The sequence below is a fragment of the Zootoca vivipara genome, chromosome 3 (genome assembly GCF_965207765.1).
Source record: "Zootoca vivipara chromosome 3, rZooViv2.hap1.1, whole genome shotgun sequence".
Taxonomy (NCBI): Eukaryota; Metazoa; Chordata; class Lepidosauria; order Squamata; family Lacertidae; genus Zootoca; species Zootoca vivipara.
In genome coordinates, this window is record NC_142586.1 from 69767756 (window position 1) to 69795212 (window position 27457).

Genomic DNA, 27457 nt, shown 5'->3' on the forward strand with positions numbered 1-27457 from the left:
TCAAAGGATTGTTTTTGCACTTACTTCCCTTGGATTCCTTATATCCTTACACCAATCTATAATCAATACAGTCCACTTCCACATGAGCAAGTCAGTAGAAAAGAAGAGAAACTACCTGTATGCTTTTACCAACATATGTATTAATATTAGCTTGGAGGTCTTTACAACAGAAATGGACCTCACACACAAGAAATTCCATCCTTCACAGATTTTTCATAAATGGTAGCTTGTTTTGTTCAATCCAATAATGCAAGTACAGTACCATTTTTATTAGCATAGCTAAAAAAACGTTAGTACAAAATTTTCTCAAAATAGTTTATTGCCATTAGTTTAAATAATTTCATATTGTAACTCCTTTACCTGCTGAGAAAGTTTACTGCCCCCAAAGTTGTTGAACTAAAAAGAAAACTGTTCAATGTGCTCAGTACATGGTACTTTACAATTGTTGATTAAAGTCATAAGTGCTATAGGAGGAAATAACTAGAACATTGTGCTGAAATTTATAATTCTGGTAGACCAGAGTATCCTTCAACACTCTAAAAGCCTTCATTTAAGTCTGTAGTTAAGTTTTGTGTTAAATAACACAAAGTTTCTAGTAACATCTTCAAGGGACAATTAAGATGGAATTAGGACACAGACACAACTTGACTATCCACAACATTCAGCATACATGCAACAAGTGGGTCACTTTAGCTCTTAGGGGTGCAGTCTACATACAATCAAGATGTAGAAGTACACACACTTTGTTCACTAGGCAAACCTGACCACAGACAACAGTATATTCAAGCACTGGATGTAACATTTACAAATAATCCACATGTGAAACTCCTCTGGACATAGGTCCAAACAATATGGTTGTCAACCTACATAAGACCCAGGAAATTATCCCACGTTTCAGACCTAAAATGCTGGAATTTGCAATTCAGGCTCCATGCAAACATTACTTCTGCAGTGTGGATGTCTAGCAGGTCTGAGGCAGGACAGATAATCCTATAATAATTCTACTTTCCACCTACATGTAGCCTGTGCCACTCTCAGATTTTGTCTGAATCAGCCCATAAACAGTAAGGAACTTCTGTTTTCCCGCTTCAGTTTATTTATTGGGGGGCGGGGAATGGAGTTAAGGCCGGAATATATGAGAGAGCACAGATACAACATTCAAATCAGCCAGCAGTCAGTCAGCAACTACTCTTTTTCAGTCAACATCGTACTGCTGATAGGAGACCCTGATAATACAATTTAATTATAAAAACAGTCAGGAATGGGTGCTTCTGAACACAAGCTCCATTTTATGGCAACTACAATGCACTTAAGGAGACAGAACCACCATTCTTGAGTACATGTGTGCCAGGCTGCCAAATACCCATTGTTAAATTCTAAAATCAAAATGCACAAGTTGGTTCAGAGCCTGTTTGTTGCAGCTTGTGAACAATTCTTATCCTCCTGAAGGGTTGTTATGTGTGTATGCTGAACAATTTCATAAATAAATAAATATAAAAATGCAGTATTTGTAAGGCAAGATGTTTGATGCAATGTTTCAAACTGCTGGGTGGTTCTTTTTAAAAGGCAGGCTACAAAATTCAGGGATGGGATGACGTTGCCATTAATTTTAATGAAATGGTGATGCAAAAATATTAGACACAGCAACAGTGGATGGCAAAAACATTCCTTGATTGTAATCTGTGGAGCACCTTTTCCATTTCCCCCTGTTAAACAGGCACTCAGTTCTTCTTTTCCATGCTGTGAAGAAGAGAAAAAAATAAAAAGTTGTTTCAAGGAAAAGTCTCCATCCAACGAGGCTTATGAAGAAAACAAGTATGAGATAAAAGACTGCTTAGTTTATCTCATCAATTGTTACAACAATTTTTTAAAAGTGTACTCACTTGTATTTAATTAATCGTCCTCCTTGGATAAGTTGTGCGCCTTCATTGGTAAAGTGACAAGCAAACAGCAACCAGTTCCTTGGCTGCACCTTATATGCAAACCGCATGAAAGTCAACGAGTAACAGCAGAGGGCTGTAAAAGTAAAATTAACAAGACTTTAGAGTAGGCTATTCTGGAACTCTGACTAGGCAGTTCCCTCCAACTTCTGCAATTACTATTTTAATTACATTCCAAGTGAACCTCACTTCACACTAACAATTAGATATATGTATTTCATCATTTTAAAATTACTACTAGAGCAGATGCTTTTGCTACTGAGAATGCTCAGTAATCATTGGGCTGTTTCGGTTTTTTTTGCTGCCTATACTTCCTAAAAAAATGGTACTTCTACAAACCTCAGGGTTCCCCTGAGCATACTGTGATTATCTCCCTCTTTTTCTCAGTGGACCTATTTTGGCTCCATTTCTCTTGGGACTAACCAAGTTCTTTAAATGACTGCAAGAATCCCACTCCTGTCACATACAGTAGTTCAGAAAATGAGCTACAAATCAAAGAGATTCCATAGGCGTGTGCAACCTCAATTCAGTCCTTCTCTTTGATCAGTAGTTTGTTATTCAGCATTGCCAGGCATGGAACTGTTTTGGGTTTGTTGAACCTACTCATCTGAAAGAAAGTGTCTTTTTGGCATTTTAAAAAAAAGCTGTGAGTATTGTAATAAGGAACCCCCTTGTGGAAGCAGTTAAATATTAACTGCTTTTAGTCTTTTGAAGGCTGCAGAATATGTATACTGTATACAGTACATTGTTGTTTAATTTAGTAGTTCCCCAAAAATACACAAAATAGCTACACAGTGTCTGCACTTCAGAGTTGCAAATAGCGATAGGCAAACCCAAGGATACTGTCACATATTTATAAGCCTCACAGCCTCTTTCAGCAGGACTATAGTCTATATGTCAACTAGCAGCCCCTCCAAGTTCTTTAAATGACTGCAAGAATCCAACTCCTGTCAGATACAGGAGTTCGGAAAATCAGCTAGGAATCAAAGAGATTCCTTAGGCCTGCACAACCTCAGTTAAATTAATCTCTTTGATCAGTAGTTGATTCAGCATTGCCAGGTGTGGAACTGTTTAATAAATACTATTAAATGTAGCTCTTTGCATCCACAGCAAAGGTGGCATTTTTCCATCTCCGCCGCATCAAGCAGTTGGTCCCTTACCTCTCTCGCCCCGATCTGGCCACAGTGATCCATGCGACGATCACCTCCAGGCTTGACTATTGTAACTCGCTCTACGCAGGGTTGCCCTTAAAGCTGATCCAGAAACTCCAGCGGGTGCAGAATGCCGCAGCGAGGCTCCCTACAGGGTCCCGGCCGCGGGATCACATTCATCCAGTGCTTTACCAGCTGCACTGGCTCCCGGTGGAGTACAGGATCAGGTTTAAGGTGCTGGTTTTGACCTTTAAAGCCCTATGCGACTTGGGACCCTCGTACCTACGGGACCGCCTCTCCTGGTATGCCCCGCGGAGGACCTTAAGGTCCACAAACAATAATATTCTGGAGATCCCGAGTCATAAGATGGCTAGATTGGCCTCTACTAGAGCCAGGGCCTTTTCAGTACTGGCCCCAACCTGGTGGAACGCTCTTTCCTAGGAGACCAGGGCCCTGCGGGATTTGTCATCTTTCCGCAGGGCCTGCAAGACAGAGCTGTTCCGCCTGGCCTTTGGGTTAGACTCAGCCTGACCCCTGTGTTTTTCTCCCTCATGGCTTGGATTTATGGCCTACTTGAAATGAGGCTGCACTTTAAATTTTAATACTGTATTTTAATCTGTATTTTAACTAATTGTTTTTATGTTTTATTGTGGTTCTGTTGGTGTCAGCCACTTATGGCCTATTTGAAATGAGGCTGCACTTTAAATTTTAATACTGTATTTTAATCTGTATTTTAATTAATTGTTTTTATGTTTTATTGTGGTTCTGTTGGTGTCAGCCGCCCTGAGCCCGGTTTTTGACTGGGGAGGGCGGGGTATAAATAAAAATTTATTATTATTATTATTATTCCAAGAAATAGCAATAAATGCAGGTTACACATCTAAGCAAGTTAGCTGACACTTTAAGAATTAGTTTCATCCCTAGATTTTACTACTTACCAAAGGTCATTCGGCCACTGATGATATCTGGTGATTTCTTCATGTCATTAATAGCAGCAATAGGGAGTCCCCAGTTGGCTACTGGCCCCCAGAAGTGCTATAATGGAGATAATAAGAGGAAAGGATGCTTTATCCCCCTGCTTCTTCGTATTTTTTAAACCAGAATTTCAAGATGTAATGCTGAATAGGGACCATCTTATTTCTTACGCACTAAGAATGGGTTGGCAAAAGTGTCTGTCATCTTCTCACCCAGTATATTAAGTCAAATAAAATGTTTAGCATAGTACATTTACTCTCCAATAGGAGAACAGAAGAATGTATGAAATAAACTTACACTGACAGTCCAATTAATACAAAGCAAGGATTCTATGGAATTAGATTTTTTACCTAAAAGTCATTTCTCAAGTCTAGTGGATTCCCAAGGTTTAGAATAGAATGAAGAAATGTATACTTTCAGCCTTCTCAAAAAGCTTCAAATTCACATGATTCCTGTCACTGAGGTTTTTTTTAAGGGGAAATATATTTATTTAACATACATATATATTAAGACTACTTAATAGGATATTCAGGAATTATTAAATACCATATTACTGGGAAACCAGCTGAATTAGTATTGCTAAGGTAAGAAGTAAGCAACAAGAATTTTCTGTGTAAGAAAACACCATCTTTAAAAGCTCCATGAGAGTTGGATTAATTTGGCACCCACTTGGATTTACTAATAATTACTAATGAAGCCTGATTTTTTTGGGGGGGGGGAGAGAATAATTACCAAAGGCTCTGGGACCCTTTTTGCTTCAATGTGGAAGCAAATATAACATTGCTGGTTACAAAGATTAGTTCAATAGTTTCCTGAAATAACAAATGCTCCCACACATTGCTATTTTGTTGGGGGAGTTACAAACTAATTTTGCAGCCATCAGAGAAGAGGCACAGCAGCACAATTGCCTTGAGCATACTTCAGAGTGCAGCGACCCCTTCAGCTAGCTGCAACTCCTTGTTGCATTATTAAACAGTTGATATATGTACTAGAAAAAGTCATAGCTGAACAATACTGACTTAATCAATGAATAGCATTCATCCTTTTAAATGAAGTACTTGTACTAAATGCACCCCTCTCCTTTTTTGGCAGTGTGAGGCAGACACACCAAAAGTCATATACAATTTCAAGGAGCAGTTTATATCTCCATAATACAATGGCTGAACAACAATTCTGTTTACACTAGTATCAAGTGGTAAATTTATTGAGATGTCGGGGTAGCTATTTGAATGTGGGCATGATACTAATGGAGCAGAAGAAATAATATTTTATCTAACCCATCTACAGAGAGGAACAGCACATCAACTGTGCAGGCTTGTTCTTAACTAAGCAAGAACAGCACAATTACAATTGGTGAAAGAAAGCAGAGACGGTGCCTTACCGTACTGTGTTATGAGAAGCCATCATGTTTCATCATTTAATGGGTACATGAAAGAGAAAGTAAATAGTTGTTAGCTTTCCTGAAATAAAATTTAGTGTGTATATGAGAGATGCCACATATAGTTCTTCACAAATAAGTCAAAGTACTTTAGTGTGCTCATTTAGCAACAAATCACTAAAATGTGTTTTATATTCTCATGTCTTTGGAAATAAGAAGCCATCTACAAAATATATTCAACATGACATTTTCTAAAGGTTGTTGCATTATTTGAGACAACCGACTTTATGAATAGAGACAATAAGTTTATCTAGAGACATTATATGCATGACTGGGATGTATTAACAGTACCGTATATTGTTATTTTAACAATGGTACTGGACACAGTGCCCCCATTTTCAAAATACATGCTTCTCTCCTGATCTGCAAAGGGGAAAAGAGTAATAAAAATATTGACACTGTGATTTGTCTTCCTCTAGCATAACCATTTAGCTTTAAGGTAGGGCAACAGAAGAGAAAGAAAAAGGACCGTAAAAAATAGCAGTCTTGTGTTAAATAAGGTCTCAGTGTGAAGACTGAAAGAAGGGCTGAATCCCTATCTTAAGAGCCATGGGCTACCAGGTTAGAAGGAGCTGCAGCATATGCAGCACTGCCCCAAGTTTCACACCTGTAAAATTAACTTTCAAACTTAAACAGAAAAATAGGACAGCCACACATGCAGTCAAAGAGGTTAAATTGGTCTCAACCCCTAGATTAGTCTCAACTAGGGCCAGGGCCTTTTCAGCACTGGCCCCGACTTGGTGGAACGCTCTGTGACAAGATACAAGGGCCCTGCAGGATTTGACATCTTTCCACAGGGGCTGCAAGATGGAGCTGTTCCGCCTGGCCTTCGGCTTAGAATCACTCTGACCCCTTATATAGGATTTGTTATATAATTTTCCCTTGGCTTTTTGCTGGCCCATGTAGAACCAGCATGGATAGCTGGTTCGGATGAATATCTGATGTTTCTTCCCTTTATGGTCTTGATCTATGGGCTACTACTAAAATGAGGCTGCATTTTAAGCCGTATTTTAAATTAACTGCCCCCCCCACGTTTTATTGTAGTTTATATTTGGTGTTAGCTGCCCTGAGTCCAGCCCTGGCCGGGGAGAGCGGGATATATATATATAAATAAATAAATAAATAAATAAATAAATAAATAAGAATGCAGGTCTATATAAACACGTCAGAACTAGGGTGGCATACTTTTAATATTACTTGGATGATACAAAAACTCTATTCCTCCTTTTCCCAGGTTAGGTATCTTTGGTCACTATGCCACTCTCCTTTGAAAGTTTCATGGTGATAGATTCCACTTTGATCCTCTGCCAGTCACATCAAAAGAGCCACCTCACAGATTTGGAGGACATATATGAGAAGCAAGCACCGTGAAGGACAGGCACTCTTTCCCCTCCCTCTGCAGAGTCGCTTCCATGCACCATGAGTTATTGCAGGTCTCCACTTGTTTTAATGAAAGCCAAATCTTTCAAAGACTAAAGTTGGCACACCAAGCAGGTGCCATGGGATTGTACTTAACCTGCACACTCCTAATTCAGGCTACTATGTGCCATTATGCCTGTATCTGCAAACAATTAAAAGGCTTCATTATTCCACGCAACAGTTCCTCTCTCAGCATCCCATGCATGACCTGTTAACCACTGATTTAAGTTCTTCATTCTGTCATTCCCCCCACCTTGTGCTCTTGCAAGTCAACATACTTCATCTACGGTACTTTACCCCAGAATGATGATCCTAAATGCCCCTATGGGAAGGTCTTCATTATCTAGGATCTTACTTAGTTTGCCTAAACTTTACATGTGCCTAAATGTTAAAAAAATTCCCAATATCGAAATATCTCCTTTCTTCTTGCTCAGGGATCATCATCTGTTTTCTCCTTTAAAAAATGCATATTATCCCAGATATGGATTGCAAAAGAGCTGCATATAAGGTGGCCTTTAAATATCCTGCCAGTCACATTGAATCCACTGTCCATGAGATCACTTGCAGCTGCAAGAACATCTAAATAAGATGGGCATATTGAAAGTCTTCAATGAAATCAGCTCACTACCTCCTATTGGGGTCATGTGAGAATGGAACCCAAACAATTCCAGTGACTGAAGATTCTAGGTTCTTGTTTATGCAGTAAATCTTGCATAGCTCAGTAAGGCAAAGGACAGTTCACTGTTCTATAGTCATCTTGCCCATTCTATCAATAGGCTCCGACTTCTTTAAAAAATTTTTTTAAAATAAGTATACTTTAAATCAACACCAGCTTTTCAGCACTAACATAAATTTGATCACTACAGGCACTCAACAGCATGACCAGGATGTGCCTGGCAACAGTTTATGGAGCAATAATATGTCTCTTATCAAACATATCACCTGAAAGCCTGGAGAATACAGAAATTAGCTGCGTAGAAATGTAGTATTGCAAGCATTTCAAGACCTACTCCCAAAAGTCCATTGTAACCTGCTTGTTCTTCCAAAGTTTAAACTGAGAAGATACACTGGAAGTAGATTGCTTTAGTAAGGAAATCAGGATGGGCATATCTACACCAGAATTTCCTCTCTATCGTTTACAAACAGATGTGTACACAGACAAAAAAGAAGCACCATGCTAATTTCTTAACTATTGTCATCATATGGCTCCCTTTGGTTTATGTTTGATGCCTGTCTTGCATATCCTGTTTTCCCTTCCACTAGAAGTGAATGTTCATATGTAGGCACACTTACATGTGAAACTCGGAAAATTAGAATATCATCAAAAAGGGCATTTATTTCAGTAACACAACCTAAAAGGTGAAACCAATATATGAGATAATGCATGACATGCAAAGCAAGATACGTCAAGCCTTTATTTGTTGTAATTGTAATTATTTGTCATTAGGCGGGTCAATTATAAATGGAATGTAATTAATGAAATGTAATAGTGATGTTTATTTTTGTATAATTTCCAAAAGAAGGCATTTGTAAAAATTAAAAGAAAAAGAAAAAATAAATTTTCTGAGTTTCACCTGTATTTTCAGCTTGGTTTTTATAAAGGTTATCTGTTGTTGCTGGTTTTATAAGACAATTTAACCATTGTTGCTGCTAGAACAGACTTGTAGTCACTAACCTAATCTCCCATGGAAAGTAAGAATTGGAATTCAGTGATCAGATAGGGAAGCCTTACAAAAACTGGTTGCCATCTTCTTGTGAATCATATACAAAATTACTAGCAAAAGTAATTGTGGGTTGTATTTGCAATTACTTTTATGGACCTATTTGTAAAGCTGTGCTGGCATAGTCATGGAGATTTAATCAGTTATCTACAATTAAACTTTCTGTACGGCAAGAATGTAAAATTACAGATTGCTACTGTGAGATTTGAAGAAAAAACTAAAAATCTGGGGTGGGGGTGGGAGAGAGGGAAGCAAACCCAACTCAGATCAAAGACAGCTCCAACTACAGGAGTAAAAATGGAGAGTAAGGAACAAGAGAGAATTGTTTGCAAAAGCATAGATGCAACCCAATAATTCAATGGACTGAAATGAGGTAACCTATAGTGCAGACAACCTTTACTTGAAAGTTAAATATTAATTTACTACTAGCTAACCACAGTTTGTACAGCAGGCTTTGAAAGACAGTATATATATATACAGTATTTAGAAGCTCCAAGATTTAATAAATGGATAGTGTTGCATCAGATCTCTCTCTCTCTCTCTCTCTCTCGTTTTGGAATGTAGGCCAGTAGCTGAACTAACATTTATTATACCAGCTACAGAGCAACTTAGCAACAAGACTCACAAGCAACATTGTTGGAGGGGAAAGCCAGTCCCTTTATCATTTTGCAATCTCTTACATGGGCTGATAGAAATACAGGTGAAACTCAGAAAATTAGAATATCATCGAAAAGTGCATTTATTTCAGTTATGCAACTTATTTTCTTTTTCTTTTAATTTGTACAAATGCTTTCTTTTGGAAATTCCACAGTAATAAAACAAATAGTTACAATAATACAAAAATAAACATAAACATCGCTATTACATTTCATTAATTATATTCCATTTATAATTGACGTCTAACGTCAAATAATTACAATTACAACAAATATACGTTTGACAAAACTTGCTTCGCATGTCATGCATCTATCTCATATTGGTTTCACCTTTTAAGTTGCATTACTGAAATAAATGCACTTTTCGACGATATTCTAACTTTTTGAGTTTCACCTGTAGATCAGAATAACCTAGATGTTTTCCTATTACTATTATCATTAGTACATTGGTTTTTTAAGGTTTATTTTTTATTTATCAAAGTAGTTACCGGTATACACCATTATTCATTAAAAATGTCAAAGCACTTTACAATGACAGTACATAAACCATACAATTAAAACCATATTGTTGTTGTAATGGTAGGTGAACCAGATGGAGCTGGTAAAAGGTGGTAAAAGATGGTTAAAAGTAGTGTGAAGAGCATATATTCTGAATGCTGGCATTTTAAAAATGTATAATTAAATAAAGTACTGATCTGAATGATAAAGCTAGTTCTAGTATATTTTGAATGGAGGCATAAAAATTCATTAAATTAAAGTACTAGCTTGTGAACTGGAGTGGTTGTCCTAACTTAAGGAAAGGATTGTCATCCTTTAAAATTAAACATATGCTTTGTCTTCTTGATATCTTACATCCCTGTCTTAAGCAGCAATGTCAAATGATTGGGAAAGATCTGTATATTGTGCAAGCTGTTTCTATCTTGTGCAATATAAGCACAGCATTACCGTAGTAAAAACAGATTTGGGGTCATCATGGAAATGGGCATAAAGCACTTTTCCAATCACATCATGTTTATACATGCAGTGTATCATAGTTAACAATTGTATCATAGTTAACAGAACTCAGTATTTAACATTAGCATTTAGCAACAAAGCACCCTACCCACAATTAAGCATATTTCACTTGCACAGAACAAACCAATGTTACCTTGAAGGTAAAGGTACCCCTGACCATTAGGTCCAGTCGTGACCAACTCTGGGGTTGCGGCGCTCATCTCACATTATTGGCCGAGGGAGCTGGCGTACAGCTTCCGGGTCATGGGGCCAGCATGACAAAGCCACTTCTGGCGAACCAGAGCAGTGCACGGAAAGGCCGTTTACCTTCCCGTTTACCTTCCTGCTGTAAGGTAAAGGTGCCCCTGACCATTAGGTCCAGTCGTGTCCGAATCTGGGGTTGCAGCACTCATCTCGCTCTGTAGGCCGAGGGAGCCGGCGTTTGTCCACAGACAGCTTCCGGGTCATGTGGCCAGCATGACAAAGCTGCTTCTGGCGAACCAGAGCAGCACACGGAAACACTGTTTACCTTCCCGCCGGAGCGGTACCTATTTATCTACTTGCACTTTGATGTCCTTTCAAACTGCTAGGTTGGCAGGAGTGGGGACCGAGCAATGGGAGCTCACCCTGTCGCGGGGATTCGAACCACTGACATTCTGATTGGCAAGCCCTATGCTCTGTGTTTTAACCCACAGCACCACCCGCGTCCTACCTGGGAGTAAGGACCAATTATTTCCATTGTACTTACTTGGCTAGGCTTTCAGCCAGTGGCCTCAAGGTGATGGCCATACCGGAGCGGTACCTATTTATCTACTTGCACTTTGCTGTGCTTTCGAACTGCTAGGTGGGCAGGAGCAGGGACCGAGCAACGGGAGCTTACCCCATTGCAGGGATTTGAACTGCCGACCTTCTGATCGGTAAGCCCTAGGCTCTGTGGTTTAACCCACAGCGCCACCTTCCCGCTGTAGCAGTACCTATTTATCTACTTGCACTTTGACATGCTTTCGAACTGTTAGGTTGGCAGGAGCTGGGACCGAGCAATGGGAGCTCACCCCATCGCAAGGATTCGAACCGCGGACCTTCTGATCAGCAAGCCCTAAGCTCAGTGGTTTAGGTTAATCCTAAACATATTTTCTGATCTTAAGTCCAGTTCGCTCCATGTAATGTTTTGTGTCTTCTCATCAGTCACTAGAGTACTGCAGGTTTTCTTCATTACTCAAACCTGCTCAATCCCCTTCTGCATGTTGAGGTACCCAAAGACTCCCAAAGCAGTAGCCTGCATCCTATTCTGTGGGTGCAGAATACAGAGCCTTAAACAGGGATAAATGGCAACTAGAGATGAATAAGATTACCACAGACTACACCCATGGATGTCTCACTATGTTCAGTAGAACTTAATCCCAGATAAGCATATACAGTACAGCAGAGGAAGATTTTCAGACACAGGCCAAATCGTCTCAGGATCTCCCCATTTGTCTTCCTTAAACCACACCCACCTTCCTCAAAGATGGCAACATGTCGACATCAGGTGTGAGGCAGGTAGAGGCACAGCTGCTTTCCCTGCAGAAAGCAAGACTGAACAGGTCAGCCCACCATCCGATAGGTGATTGACAGATGGGTTGTCCCACCAAACATCATTATGCTATCTGATGACTGGCAGGTGGATGAGACTTGTCTCTTTCAAAGTCTCTCTCTCTCTCTCTCTGGGGGTATATGTCTACCTGTATATAAAAGATCTGGTCCACCTGGTCAAAAAGGTTCCCATCTTCGGGTTTACTAGCATTACTGTATTACTATATTCAGCAAGTGCAGTTGTCATTTCTACAACACTGAAACTGAAACTGTAGGGCCCGTTCCTCACCCCCACCCACGGAATATTTACGAGAAGGAGCCCATTCCCTACCATAGCTGCCAAGTTCTCCCTTTTTTTAAGGGAAATTCCCTTATGCTGAATAGGCTTCCTCGTGAGAAAAGGGAAAACTTGGCAGCTATGTTCCCTACAGCAGCCTAGCCGACAATTAGCTTCCTATAGACGCATCGGATGCAGCAGTAGCAGCAGCAGCAGCAGCAGCACCACCACCACCACCCTCTTGGCCCTTTCACCTGAATGGGCGGGCGGGATGCTTCCACCGCGAGCTGGCAAAATCCCCGCGCAGGCTCCGTTCCCAAGGACACCGAATGCCACCTGAGCTTCAAGGGTCACCCTGGGCAAAGGGAGGCCCGTTTTCGCCCGTCTGCGGATCAAGAGATGTCCATTTTGAACCACACCACGACCACCCGGAGATGGGAGCGCAAGGGAACTCAACGAAGATCCTGACAGGAGACCAGGTAGCAGACACGACACAGAACGCAAAAAAGAACGAACTATATTTCTCCCGAGCCAAGCACACACGGACTCGCACCCGTAACTCCAAGCCATCCCTCCCTCCCGCCCGTGTTTCCCCTTTGATGCTGAAACAGAGGCTGTCTGAATCCACCCCACCAAATGCGAGACGCGCCCGCAGCTCCTTCCCCTTCCAGGCAGCGGGTGCGCAGCGCCCTGAAGGCCCCGCGAAGGTAGGTTCGGCCGCAAGAAGACCGGTTTCCTCTCGCCCACCTCATGAGGTAGTCCCTGAAGTCTTTGCTGCGCAGGTAGTCCGCGGCCTTGCGGGCCAGCGCCGCCATGGCGGAGGCGGAGGAGAGACGGAGAGCAGAAGGAGAAGAGCCGCCCGAGTCGTCGCCTCTGCCGCTTCCAATGACAAGCTCCTCAGGCGCGGAGGGCGAGACGCCTCTTCACGACCGGCTTCTGCTTTACGGTAACGCCTCCGTTATCATCACAACCCGGCTGCCCATTGGCGCAAACGGCGGCGGCGCCCCTTCTCCTCATTAACTTTCCAACGAGGTGCCGTAAAGCGCGGGAGGGGCCCCTTGGTTAGAAGTGCCGGAGGCCGCGGGGAGGGGGGCGTTGCGGGAACTGAATGCCACAACATTTAAAGCCAAATTGGCCTTTAACTCCCGCCCCCTGGCCGGGCGATGGCCCTTGCGTCATGATGGGCAGGGCTTCTCTGAGCCTCTATTGGTTGCGCGCGAGAGTCTGCTTGCTTCCTATTGGCTAGGGCCGATGGCACGGCGTGCTATTCATCCCCCCCACCCCCAACATGGTTTTCAGTTCGCCTGTCAAGGGCAAGAAGAACGGCTGTAATAGATTGTTTGCATCACCTCTGCTCCAGTTAGCAGTACATGCACTTATGCTTACTGTTCCCCCTGCATTCCACAAAAACAGAAGCCAAATTCTTGGAATCTTTCAACTTCACCAATGTGAAAATAAAGGTGAAAGAACTATAGACTCCAATGATGTAAATGCAAGAATGTTACATACTAGGGTAAGTTTTGACTGGTATTAGCTTGTATATTTCCCAGTGGAACAGTATCTGGAGTGTTCCACTGGTGTAGCTGTAATGGCAATGATACATCTGGCATTCTTCAAGCTTAATAGTGCTTCCACCAAATCCTATAGCCCCTCAGCCATCAGATCTTCAGCGTAGTATGTCATTAGTTTATGTCTCAATTCAGTAGACACACAGAGAGATAGATACTCAATTTAATGCCATTTTTATAACTAGGGGCGGGGAATAGATTGTAAGTCTGAGGGCAGGTGCTGTCTTATTTGATTGTAAGTAAGATACAGTACTCTGGGATTATGTTTTGCTGAAGAGTGGGGTACAAATGTTATAAATTATTTTAGATACCCTCTTTTTAGTTGCCAGGATTCCCCCCCACACACTTCTAGATACATAAGAATCATCTGCAGTTTTTTAAAAGTAGAAGTGAACTGCTGGTTTTCCACATTTAAATCAAAACACATTGGAATATATCTAGCTAGATCATACTCAAGAGTAGACCCATTGAAATAAATGGACTATGGGTCTGCTCTGAGTATGACTAACAGTGAATATTACCTATTGCATATTTCAGGGGTTCCCAACAAAATTTTCTCGAGGACCCCTCATCGAGCCGCTATTGTGACAAGGACCCCCATTAATTCCTAATCCTAAAATTAAAAAGTGAGAGCCAAATTAAGAGTCTTTTTATATTTTATATTTATACGTTATTTACAGTTACAACAGAGTACTCCATCAGTATACAGTTAGTTTTAATTTTCAGTTCTTAATGAGATGAACCACTTTTTAACCAACGGTCCATTTTTAACTACGCAAACTGTAGCTTCCGCGAAAAACAACGCTTTGTTTACAAACACTACTGTTTTGCAAAGAGGCAGCGTGCGCCAGGGAGGAGGGAGGGGAATGGAGAAGACAGGGTACCTGCGCAGTGGCGCACAAATGAAGCCGATGCGCGCAAAGCATCTTGGGGAGGTGAGCGTTAGTAGAATGCGTGCGCTGCCTCTTTGCAAAACAGTAGTGTTTGTAAAGCGCCACCTAACGGCATACAGCAGAACTACTGCCTCTATCTAATTCTAGTTTAGCGCTAGACTCTGCTCATGCAGGAAGCGGCCAAAACAAAAAATCTGTTATCATACGAAATATTCTAATAGCATCTTGCGGACCCCTCTGGCATAGCTCGCGGACCCCTGGGGGTCCCCGGACCACCTGTTAGGAACCACTGGCATATTTAAAACAGTTACTGGATGGCTCTGTAAAAGCTTTCAATTTCAAAAGTGCAAGGAGACCTTTATCTAGAAAAGATTATTTTTAACCAAGGGAATGCTGCCTTTTAACATGACTTTTAGCCTCTTCTAATGCAGGCAAACAAGTTGGATGGTTGCTGTTATCTTTCGTTAGAAGCAAGAGATAACGAAAATGCCTGTTTCCCTGTTACCTTTGGATATAAACAGCACGCTTTATGAACTACGGTAGTTTAACCTTGCTTCATTTCTCTATATCCCTGCAGCTCTTACTCCTCAAGAGAAGTTCTGAATTCTTCTTGTTGCTAACAGAGGCTTTTAAAAGAAGAATCAGAACATCTCCACACAAAATGTCACTTGGGGCTCAGTATACCCAAGCTCCATAGGGACAGTTTCTTTGACTATATGAGTGAAAGAGACAAGTAACCCTTCACCTAATTTGTTCATTATCATCACAGTTGATCCAGTTCCTTGACAAACACACACAAAAGGCAATTTAGGTCGATAAGTGGTGGATTATTAAACAGTGAGTATGCTGGATGGAGGACTGTCCTGAAAACTGTAAACACTAATGTCCTTTTCAAAATAACTGGGATCAAGGGGAAAGTGACAGCTGCTCAAGTACAGTGTGAACTGCCAAGTTTTTCAGAAGGCTGTGAACCAATCCAGGGCTTCTGTCAGCCATAAAATCCTTCCGTCATAGACAGTGCAATCCTATATTCACTAGTTCTTGAAGTCTTCTGAAGTGGAGGCTTTATCTGAAACCACTCCTGTGGAAGTGCCTCTGCACATTGTGCAAAGGCTTCCCCAGTAAAGTTCTCCCTGCAGATCCCTGAAAATGGAGTAGAAATCATAGGCAGGCCTGTGCACAGGAAGAGGGGGCAGCTGGGTACACTTCTTGGAGGGCTTTGAGGGCTAAGCAGGCTGGGGGCCCCACCAGGGACTGGCTGGTTTTTGGTTTGCGTTTACGTATAACTATTCTAACAAGGCTCCCACCCTGGGCCTCAGACGAGCTCTGCACAGGCCTGGTCATAGGTGAGGCATAGGGAGAAGTATACTGACATGGTATACTAACCTCCCACTATGCAATTCAAACATCTGCATCAGGACAGGACCAAGACAGCACCCAAACCATCCCCAACTCAGGAGGAGAGGGGAAAGGAAAAGTGTGCCAGGCGGAGAAATCTTCCTACATTATTGGAGTCAATGAGAGAGGAATTGAGGTCGGCTTCTATGGCTCTGAGAGTTTTGGTTGTGAGAAATGTGTTCTCAGAATGGTTCTAAGAACCTTATTCTGAACAGTTTCTAGGTTTTGAAGTTTCCTGCAGACCCCAGAACTCAGCATGGTAGAGGATTCACGCACTCTGATTTTTCAGAATGGTCAGTTTTTACCTTTACATCTCCATATATGGAGAGCTTCCTCCACCCATTTAATTTTCATCGCCTGGATTTTTTTAAAAATCATCTCCTAGAACTGGAGAGAAGGAGCCTCAGATAAATGACAAAGGAAGGTTATAGCTAAAGCCCAAAAGTTATGTTTTATCTTAATTGGATCATGTCCACAGCATGGCTTGTCTTCAATGTAGCACTAAGCAAATTGTTCTGTCAACACAAGCATTTCTCACGTGATGGAATATTAGCCCCCTCTCTACTCCCCCTATGCACCCCCTAAATTTGTTCTGGGCATTCCCCTCAACCCTCTGGACTAAATTTGGGGACGGTGTGGGGCACACACAGCAGGAAAAGAGGAAGTCCCATTGCACTAGTAATCTTTGCACTTGCACAATTATTCAGCTGAATATTGTCCCCATACATTTAAAGCACATTTATACTACTTGAACATTCATGTCTCCAAAAGAATTGTGGGAACTGTAGTTTACCCTTAACAGAACTACAGTTTCCTGGATTCTTTGAGGGAAGTCATGTGCTTTAAGAGCATGCTGTAGATATGACTGGTGGGCTTGGTGGATAGGGGCTCTTTTGTTTTAAATACCTATACCCATATGTTGTACATTCTGTAACACAAAGATCATGAGGTTTTACATTATGAGATGGTCTGATACTCTATCATCTACTCTCTGCCTTTCTGTAGTTGTGTGTTTTACATGTAACTAGTGGTCCCAGATGGAGATGTGCTTCAAGAGAGACATCCACTATGTGCACTGGTACCTGGTTATGCATCTGCGTCCACATCAGATGTTTGCATGGAGATATTCACTATTGACCTAGGGCTACTAAAGAGTGAGTGACTGACTGAAAGTGAAAGGAAATGTGACTGAATGAGAAAAAAATGAATGAGTATACTTGAAGGACTTCAGTACAAATCACTAAACATGACCAGTGCTTTCAATTTAACAAAGAGTCAGATCAACAATTAAGGTACAATAGGTTTTATTTTTGCAGTATTTCATTATAAATAGAGATGTACAGATGAAGGCCAATACTGAGGTTCCTTCCTAGGAACCTGTCACAGTAAACTCTTGCCCATTTGAACCCACAGTTATCTTTTTCTGCCAGCATCCTTCAGCATAGACATGTGGACTTCTGAAGACCAATTCAGACAACTTCACACCATTCACCCAGCAGCTGAAGCCGGCAGCTGTAGAAGCAGCAACAGTAGACACAGCACACAGAAAACAGGATTAAGAAGCGTCCCTAAATGCAATTGTGTCTAACAAGGTACAAAGTCCCAAATGATCATTGTGCTATAAAAAATATTATACTTCATAAGACCAAGTTTATTTTTTAAAAAAGTTACTCTGGTACATATAATAAATGTCTGTACACTGCAGCCCCTTTCAAACATGAAACGTTGAAGCATGGACATTTCAAACCAAACAGTTCACAAACATGGAGGTGGAGTTGGCAAATAAAATGCTGCACCGCTATCTAGAAAAGCTATTCCGTAACCACAGACCACAAAATGAACCGTTTACAGCTCCTTAACTTCATGTGTGGGGCAAGGAGGAGGAAAATGGAAAAGGTGGTGGCAAAGATAGAGAGAAATGGGATGCCCTGCCCACTTTTGGTTCTGTCCCTACCCACCCCTGGCACATTGTCCCCAATAGATTTCCCTTGAGGGAATGTGGCCTATGACAAAAGCAAGGTTCCTCACTTGGGTTCCTTAGACTCATAAAGCGTCCAATTGTTTCCTGCAGATCAGGTTTTGCACCTGTTTGATGGGTTCAATCTGTAAGGCATTACACAAGTCTATTTAGCAGGAGAGTGTAAAGGTGATGTAGTCTTCCTGGGTAAAGTATTTCTCTGAATCATGATGCACCCTTTCATCCCTGACAAGCTCTTCAAAACCCTCAGGGGAAGATGTTCTGAAGAGCTGGATCTATGTTCCCACCGGTTTGTTTTATGATTTCATAAACAGCACTAGAGAGCATGGGAAGAAAACAAACATTTGGCTTCAAAAAGCCTTTTAGAGAGGGAACCAAAAAGGCAGCCTTCCTGATATGACAGTTCTTCTGTCCAGGGCTTTGTCAAAACAAGCCTCAAGCATTCTTGTTAGTCTCACTTTCTTTGACACTGATCCCAGAGTGGTGTGTATGTTTGCCCGCTCATGAGGTGGAGCCTGCAGAGCCTGTGGTTATTTCAGTTGCACTACACAAGCAACTAGAAGGTGCTGGGGAGTCTATTATTAAACCAGGTGAATCATGGTCTTGGAAACCCTGTGGCACTAGGAGTTCTGCTGAGAATTAATATACTGATGATGTCTCTGCACAGGTTCCAGATGACTAGTACACCACTGTCTCTGGGTGTTTTGGACTGCACCAGACCCAACCAGTGATCTTTCCAAAGCCAAGAAATTATTTGCACCTGAACAGCACATATGCAAGACAAGTGAAAGCCACTGGTTGTTTCGTTCTCCTTAGGAAAAGGCCTGATTTTGCAGTATCTCTATACTCTGAGGAAGGGGCAAACTATTAATCAAAGGCAAAACCCACAGCTCCATATCTGTGCTTGAAACAATTGTAACAATAGGAGACTTTTTAGTGTGTTTGAGCACCTGAGAACAGAGGGATTCAATTGCCCCAAATAACAAGTGGCCTCATGGTGTTACGCAATTACGCAAGCAGTTCTATGCAATTCTCACTTCATACACACACACATGGGTTTACAAGTGCATTTTCCAAGGTGATTACTTAGAAAAACATAGAACTGTATAGTTGGAAGGGACCATAAGGGCCATCTAGTCCAACCCCCTGCAATGCAGGAATCTTTTGCCCAACATGGGGCTCAAACCCACAACCCTGAGATTAAGAGTCTTATGCTTTACCAGCCGAGTTGTCCCGCATGAGCAAACTTAATTCAGATATATGGTAGCAATGGCAGTTGGAAAATACTGGATCAGCTCACTAACTGGGTCCTTCTAAGTCAATATTGACTGGCAGTGGCTCTCCAGGGTTAAAAACAGGGGCCCTTTCCAGACCTACCTGGAAATAACAGTGGATGAACCTGGCATCTTTTTGCATGCAAAGCACGTGCTCTTCCATTGAGCTACTGTCCTTTTCCGGCAACTGGCGTACCAGTGAAGTGCATTAGATGAAACACAGATTTGGAAATGACTGAAAAAGCACATCAGATGCAATGCTTCTCTAAATCCAACTGGATGAGAGAGTATAAGGGATTACAAAATTAATCTGTGGCACATAATATATTCCACTGGGAAAAAGCACCCAAGCACCATGATTCTGTGAAGGAGCAACATGCAATTTCAGTTATTTCTAAATGTGTGCATTGCATATAATGCAAATTACAGTCGTACCTTGGATCCCGAGGTACAATCGGAAGCTGTGCCTTGGTTTCCAAATGTTTTGGAAGTCAAATGGACTTCCAGAATGGATTCCATTCGACTTCCGAGGCATAGCTGCCAAGTATCCCATATCCGCCGGGAAAAACCCTTTTTTCTTACCGTTTCCCGGCGGTCTCCCGTTTAGCGGAAAATCCCGGTATTGTCCCTTAAATCGGGATACTTGGCAGCTATGACTGTGGAGGAGAATGCAATTGTTACCCGGGCATTTTTCTGGTGCCGCTTGCCCTTCTATGGGCACCAGAAAATGGCGGCGCCGGCGCCGGAAGTCGCTTTACGTGTTTCCGGTCATGCGCGGAAGCGACTTCCGGCGCTGGCGCCGCCATTTTCTGATGCCCATAGGGCGAAGCGCCACCGGAAGTTGCGTCACGCAACTTCCGGTCATGCGCGCGCTGCCGATCCCGGATATTTACGACCCGGACTTGGCAGGTATGTTCCGAGGTATGACTGTACTTATACTCCTACTGCCATTATCACCATAGATGTGAATCATCACCACACAGACTCTACAAGTGGGGTGCAACATCTCCTGTGGTATATGTGGGTAGACAGGGCAATATTTACACACAGTCAGCAGTCACTTATGGACTGGACTAATATTCCCTTGGTTGAGTAGGGTTATGATATCAAGTCCAAGTCCAAGTCCAAGAAGTAATGAAATTGCACTCTGATTGTTAGGAAATAGCCAGGGCTCTTGATGATTTTGGGTGCACTGGGCTCTTCTATTTAAAGGAGCAAGCAAGGGCAAAAGTGAACACAACAGAAAAACAGGTCCACATGTTCAAGATTTCAAATATCTACAATATACCTATCACCTGTCAAGCCTGAGCCAAAACCTTCATTTTATGGAGTTTCACAGCATTGTTTTATTCTAAAAGTCACACTTCAAGAACAGCTTCTCTGCTGCCGTCCTGTGTGCACAGCACATAGAAATGAAACATTAAATATAATTTAAAAATTAAGGACAAAATAGAATAAATTACATGACGTTCTGTCACACAGAAACAGACCCTAAGGAGCATATTACAGTAGCTAATGCAACAAATCTGTTCTCTTGCATCTGCAGGCACAATTGACATCAATCTCCCAAGCTGTGTTTAGTATTGGAATGGCTTCACCACTCAGCAAAATAAATGTAATCTATAGGATACAATATTCTGTCTTCACGTTTCCCCCCCATAAGAGGAAACGAGAGACAATGTAACATGCTGGTTTTTCCTGCAGAGTTTTGAAAGGTGGCGAAATCCATTATAAAAATGCAAGTCAAGTAAAGTGCTTAAAATATTGGCCGCAATACAACTCAGAATCATAAAGCTGCCAAACCCAAGATTTCGAAGGGCTTAAACATGCTTAAGTTAAGTCTGTGTTGGGTGGTGGCCAATGAGTGCAATCCAGAGTAGCGCTTGCCACTGATGTCAGTGGGAGGCGGAACGTATCCATTCTTGTCAATCACTTTATGCACAACACAAGCCAATACAGTCAGGTAATGCTAGTTCAACATCACAGTTACACCTGTTTCCACTGATGTTAGAAAAATATTGTAGATTTTTTCTCACTGAAATTTCTCCGCTGACAGTTTCTTTCCCTTCTGCTTGTCAGAGACTAGGTGATTTTGTCATGTAGGTAATCATGTGGCATTATGAGCCATTATTTTAAATGGAACAGGCAAACAAAAGATTGCCATCTCCATGATAAAAGTAGGAGAGTTTGTAACACAGTATAGCATCCTTAGAAAGCACTATTCTTGCATTCATTCATCCACCCATAGGGAGACTAGGTCATGCTTACTGCCCCACTACAGCCTCCACACACTCAAAGTTCTATTTGCACAGAGCCGCCACATACAGGCCTATGATGCCATAAGGGCCTCTATCCATGATCCATACCCTCAATTTATCCAAGCATAGATAGTTGATTAATTAATATAAGAATGGATGTCAGGAGCAAATGATGTCCTTGAATGTGTGGCTATCAGCATCAGTGGGTGCAACCACAATCCCCCCCATGCATTATTTGCTGTACAGACCAAACACATGAAGGGTGCTTTTTGAGAAGTACAGCAGGCACTACTCAGCCAGCTCTTCTTTCTTCATGTTAAATACCGTTCTTAGTAGGCCATTGATTTCACAGCATCACACGCGTCTTCCTTTCACATTCAGCTCTTTGGAGATGAACTCTGCTGCAGGTGATAATGGGTAGCAGTATCAATTGCTAGCTGTGACAATTCACCATGACATAAATGCTGGTAGAATTGACCTCTAAAACCAAAGCGACTGAAAATTGCTTACAAAAAGTGGTCTTACAGAGCATCTAAAAGATCCCAAAAATAACATTTGGAGAAAATGAGAATAGGATCTTAGTGGTATACACTTAAATAAGAAGCAGTACAGCAGTTGAAAAATTGGCACATGACAATCTTTGAGTACCTGCTAACTCAGGATCTTGGCATTAACTTAAAAAACAAAAGCAACAAAAGGAATCGGAAAGCAAAGGATATCTTTGCCTTATGCTGGAGTTCTGCTAATTTTAGCAATTTATGTGCCAATAGTCCAAAGTCCTGCAAAATTAGCAATACGGATCAGCCTCTCTGAGCAACATGTGGCGCATGTTTTCCCTTTTTTCAACCAGGCATTCTTTGGGACCACTACAACCTCGTTGAGGTCAGTCTTTTCATCCCCCTCCGCTGGGCCAGGTTGGAGGACAATACAGGTTCCAGCCTTGGTGCCTGAGGTGTTCGGTTTAAAGCAAAGTAGGTGGCTGCCATTGCTCCCTGCAAAATAAAAATTGAAACCATGCAGATTTAAGAACAATGCCTGCTTTCCCTCTTCAGTCCCACTCCCCACCCCCAATTTAAAGAAGAGGGGGTATCTGTATCAAGACATTATAGCAAAGGGAGCTTCTCCCAATGACTGCTTCTTTACTTTCTGAAGGAGCCTATATTCTTCAACCGCTAAGGCTAGTTTTGACTGTGGGACTCAGCTGAATCATTAGTTATATATCACACTGCGGATTATCATGCACATGGTTGCTTATGTTCATATGCAGCAAAAGTGCATATTGGAGAAGGAGTACATGTTTGTTGGTTCATGTGTGCATGTGCCTACACATAGGTGAGGAATGAGGATTTCAAAAGGTTTCTCTTTGCACCAGATCTTTCAGATCCCACCCAGAAAAAAATGTAGCTGTACATGTGTATGTGCAACTCCTCTTTACTTCTACCAATCCATTATACTAATTGACAGATGGGAACTAGGATTTGGGAAGGAGGAAGGAGGAATCTAGGACCCTGTCAGAGCCTCATGCCTCCTTCCCAAAGCCCAGTCCCTCGCTTACCCAGCTTTGGGAAGGCAGCCTGAAGGCTAGGAGGCAACAAATGTTGCCAAGGGCCACCCAAAAAAGGTGTCGAGGGCCGCATGTTGGACCACTGTATGCAAGAATACAAAGCAGCTTCATTTGGACTTACCTTTACCAGGTGAACATCCTGTCGGCTGAGCTGATTCTGGGATAGATATTCCCCGTTTACTATCCACGGGTGCCTTAGAACCAGGGCTGCTGTCAAGCGCTGATGGGGGTCTACATGAAGCATCTTTGACACAATATCCTGTTAAAGAGAAATTACAGAGGAGAAGAAAACCTGTGATTTTGCTTTCTTTTCCCCATGAGGATTTCCATTTTAAAGCCTGGGTAATGGTGGCAGTTTCAAAATATGGAATACTGGAATGGAAAATGCCACTAAGAACTCATCATCTGAGAACCGGTCCTGCACCCTTTGAATGTAGCCACTGCAAACAAAGTTCCACGGTAGGTTGCTGGAGTGGGGTATGGGTGGGGCAGGGAAAGACATACTGCCACAATCGCACACACCAAAACTCTCTAGAATGTTCTCTTGGAAATGTGTATATGAACCAGCAATCTCAGTGTTGACTTTTAGGCAGGTAGAACAGAGGATTAGTGAGCTTACCTGGGTTGTAACACAGAATGCAGCATGGAAGGAAGTGGTCCTAGCCAGTTAGTGCATTCCCTCCCTGCTACTAAAGGGCTTTTAGAGGATCAGCTTATTGGGGATTCATCCTGATTTGTTTGTAGAGAGGTTAGATTACATTGTGTCAAGCAACTGTTACCCCACACTTTCCAGTACTTCCTTTTTTGCAAGTAGTCCAATCTTTTGGAGAAGCAGGTTTTCAGTACAGTACAGTATAAGGTTTCCCAACCTACTGTAATTGGGCAACCTGAATTTGAACAGGCATGTCCAACAGGTAGATCGTTATCTACCCTCCTCCCTAAAAAAATTTAACAACATTGCCCTGCACCCAAAAATGGGGCTTCCCTCCTCCCTAAAAAAGCTTATCAACTTACCCCCCCAACTTGCCAGTTTTTAACTCTGTGAGTAGATCATGGTCTATTGGGAGTTGGCCACCCCGCCATAGAAAAACAGCAACTATATTGAAATGCCCTAAAACTCCAAATCACCATTTTCACAATGGATAGGATACTGTGCAAAAGAGGCTTTTAGCAACAGCTTCCCTGTGTTCAAGCACAGTTTTGAACTTATCCTAAGAAGGTATCTGAAGGCGCTGCAATGAATTCACAGCCCAATTCTGCATATTAGGTGATCAACATAGGAGTCAAGTCCTGGGGGCTGAGGTGCCTTTGCCCCCCTTAAAATATTTGAGGGAGCCAGGCCTCCCCAAAGCTGATGGGCATTGCCATTCAAATGTTGTGCATGTGTACATCATGTGATCAATGATGCGGGGTGCAGCTTACCTGCCCCTCCCCCCCAGTATTTTACTCAAGTTGGCACCCCTTGTGATCAAGAATTAGTTTTAGTCATTAAGGACAAGATGTTGATCACTTGTCAAGGGGTCCATGTAATGTGCTAAGACTGTTTTAACTCCTTTTCTCATGTACTAAGGATCGGGATGGGTGAATAAGTCTACTTCTGGTCTGTGTTACCTTCACATTCATTCACCCATAAGTCCATTCTACCTATTTCTGTTTTAATCTATGGTTTTAAAAACAAACACAAAAATTTGTACTGAAGTAGACATTTCTAAATAACGTTTCTTTCAAAATATGTGTATGAAAACAATTTTGATACATTTTTGAGTCACAGACAGCCTTGGAAGTTCCGAAAGGCCGACCTAAAAATATGTTATATGCTTACCTTAGCAGCATCAGATATCGAATCCCAGTTTCCTCCTGTAAGTGCATACTTTCCACTGCCAATTCTGGCCAGAATCTCCTCCGGGGTATCATCTGGCCCATTTGCAAAAGGAGTGAATCTGTTGAGCCACAAACGGGTATTTTAAAGAGGTGTTTGCACAATGCAGAGTTACCAGAGCATAATAATAGGTTTAGCTTATATAAAACTTTTCAGGCCTCACCCACTGAAGAAATAACAGCATTATTGATGGAAATGATTAGCATAATTAACTAAAGTAACAACAAGAATTGTGAGGTGAGGCCCTTCATTTTCACGAACACAACTGTACAATACCTCTTTTGAACTGTCTCAGTCATAACAAAACATCCAGAGGGGGGAAAAGGGTGTTTCACCCTCCAAAATGTCCCCTTTATTTATCTTCCTTGCAAATGGAGAATGTTTTGGTTAATTTGTTATTTTATTTAAAAAAATACCTAAGTAGAAAGGAACTAAACCCTTAGCAGAACAAATAATTGAGATCTAGCACAATGGGGTGGTGTGGGGTGCTGTGGGGGTGAATCTGCATACACACTATACCATATCCCCCCCCATCTCAATAATGCTGGGATTGGTACACTCCTTACAGAGCTACAGTTCCCAGCACCTTAATAAGCGACAGTTCCCAGGATTCTTTGAGGGGGAAATGTACTTTGAATGTATAGTTTAGCATGTGGCCTGAGACTTAGGAAAGTGTCAACTCTGATATTTAAAGCAAAAAAGAAAGAAGAATAAGACCTTGTATTAGGAGCTGAAATAGATGTGATGCTAGTCATGCAATTAGCAATTGTGTGAATTGCTTTTTACAAGTAAATGGCAGTGTGGGATCCCTGTTTCAGCATGGGACCCTGTTGTTGGGGACAAGGTGCTTTAACCCTGCTCTGGATTGATCTCCCAATTTGGATTGGGCCACCGATGCTTGCAATTTACTTTTAAAAAGTCATCCATACAATTGCTGTTTACATGTAAGGCATCCCATTTGTTCAGCAGACAGCAGACTTTGTGTAAAATCCCCACTTTGATTGTTGTTCTTTACAATAAATAACAGGAAAAAGGAGCTCCTTGGAGTGATGCTTGGCACTGGTTACGTCCAGGAGGGAAACTTGGCTGCCACTGCAGTAGCCCATGGGGAAGACTTCCAACTTGTGCAAAGATACTAGGAAGGCCTTGCACCTACCCTGCTAACATGGTGTACAACAGAATCCCTAAGCTCCAGATATCACAGGCTGCATCATAGCCTTGCCGTTTCAGGACCTGCGGAAAGGAGAACAAGTAGAAGAAACAGGTTATAAAACTCTTTTTGGAAAGAAATTTATGACCAAGAAATTGGTTCACATTTGCCTGAACTTGTCAGTAAGAGTGGTCATCTTGGACAGGAAAATAAGTGTTTATTAAATTCACACTTTCCAAAGCAGCATGAGAACCGAAATACAGTCATCCTTCCAAATTCACTCTTATTTGAATTTTGTGATGCAGTTATCCGACTGAACAACGTTTACAAAATGCATATGTTAGGGAGAAATGAGCATAAAAATGGATATACAGTACTAGAAAAAATAGCATTCAAATAACATTAAAAATGCATACTGTTAGGAGAAATTGTTTGCAAAAATGTGTCCCTTAGTCAAAACTGCAAACAAACATGGGTTTATTAAGAGAAATGTGCTGAATAATTTTCATGAGGTTTGTTTTTAAAAGAATAAAAATTAATTGTAAGTTGCTGAAGTAATATGGAAAACTGAATTTATTATTGGAAAAATGAGAAAATGAGAGAACGAAAACTGACAGATCTTTCCATTCCTAACTGTCACATACGATGAATGTGTGTGTCTTGTTTTGCCACAGACGCAGTTGTTCATTCCCATATTTGTTCCAAACAAATAAAGTTTTCAACATGTAACCAACTATAACATTATGCGTACAATTACTTTAGCAGTTGATGATGAAATACTGTTTTTCAAAAACTAAGTTTCATTGATCAGAAAAGCCTTTAAGTTTTCAGAAATAAATTGCTATGACTACATGTAAAGTCACTATGGATTTTGAAACAAAGCAATAGTATGGTTTTAGTTTTTATTATATACTGATAGTATGAAACTGCCTGTGGGAGTCTTAATCATGTAAGCTAGAAAGGTTATTATCAAATCAGACTTTGAAACTGGAAATACAGCACAGCATGTAGTTACATAAAATTCCTCCCATGCTGGGCCAAAACCTAAGAAGTATGGTGAGTGCTACCTGGCACTAGATCTGTAATATCTTCCCCAGCAGTCTATAAGACCACAGACAAAGACCACCTAACTTGGATGAAAACTGGAGAATAAAATAATTTACACACTGACGTGAGATTAACAGCCTTTGTGATTCATGGCTTGTTTTCCTGCAATTGCTCCCACTAGATGGCAGGCCAATTCCTCCTCTCAGATATCCTTAACAATCCATGATCGTTCATGTTGTAATTATGACATTGCCATCAAATAAAAGAAAATCAATGGATTCCAAGTAAAACAGAGAAGACTAAATG

General features: G+C 41.6%; 2 protein-coding genes and 1 long non-coding RNA gene across 6 annotated transcripts in view; 1 reads left to right on the forward strand and 2 right to left on the reverse strand.

Annotated features, from left to right (window-relative positions):
• Nucleotides 1-120: 120 nt before the first annotated feature.
• MPC1 (mitochondrial pyruvate carrier 1) lies at nucleotides 121-13032 on the reverse strand. The gene is made up of 5 exons (XM_060272817.2): nucleotides 12890-13032; nucleotides 7211-7214; nucleotides 4030-4126; nucleotides 1884-2016; nucleotides 121-1740 (listed from the first exon to the last, which is right to left on the reverse strand). Exons 1-5 carry the CDS (start codon nucleotides 12955-12957, stop codon nucleotides 1722-1724), a joined length of 321 nt encoding a protein of 106 aa, XP_060128800.2. The 5' UTR covers nucleotides 12958-13032; the 3' UTR covers nucleotides 121-1721.
• Nucleotides 13033-13080: 48 nt separating this feature from the next.
• On the forward strand, nucleotides 13081-27408 carry LOC148686293 (uncharacterized). Of its 3 annotated transcripts, none has more exons than XR_015949047.1 (4): nucleotides 13081-13655; nucleotides 17415-17593; nucleotides 23206-23534; nucleotides 25982-27408. It is a non-coding gene; the product is annotated as an uncharacterized LOC148686293 (long non-coding RNA). The 3 variants fall into 3 exon arrangements; XR_015949046.1 differs by having other exon boundaries at nucleotides 23397-23534; XR_015949048.1 differs by having other exon boundaries at nucleotides 13106-13655; nucleotides 17432-17593; nucleotides 23397-23534.
• Nucleotides 17289-27457, reverse strand: part of RPS6KA2 (ribosomal protein S6 kinase A2) — a 169731-nt gene continuing 159562 nt past the window's right edge. For both annotated transcript variants that reach the window (XM_088666336.1, XM_088666337.1), the window contains 4 exons: nucleotides 26111-26187; nucleotides 24898-25015; nucleotides 23197-23334; nucleotides 17289-22503 (listed from right to left, as the gene is read on the reverse strand). In XM_088666336.1, coding sequence (XP_088522462.1) covers nucleotides 22378-22503; nucleotides 23197-23334; nucleotides 24898-25015; nucleotides 26111-26187 — 459 coding nt within the window. In that variant the 3' untranslated portion in view covers nucleotides 17289-22377. The remainder of the gene's footprint in view (nucleotides 22504-23196; nucleotides 23335-24897; nucleotides 25016-26110; nucleotides 26188-27457) is intronic.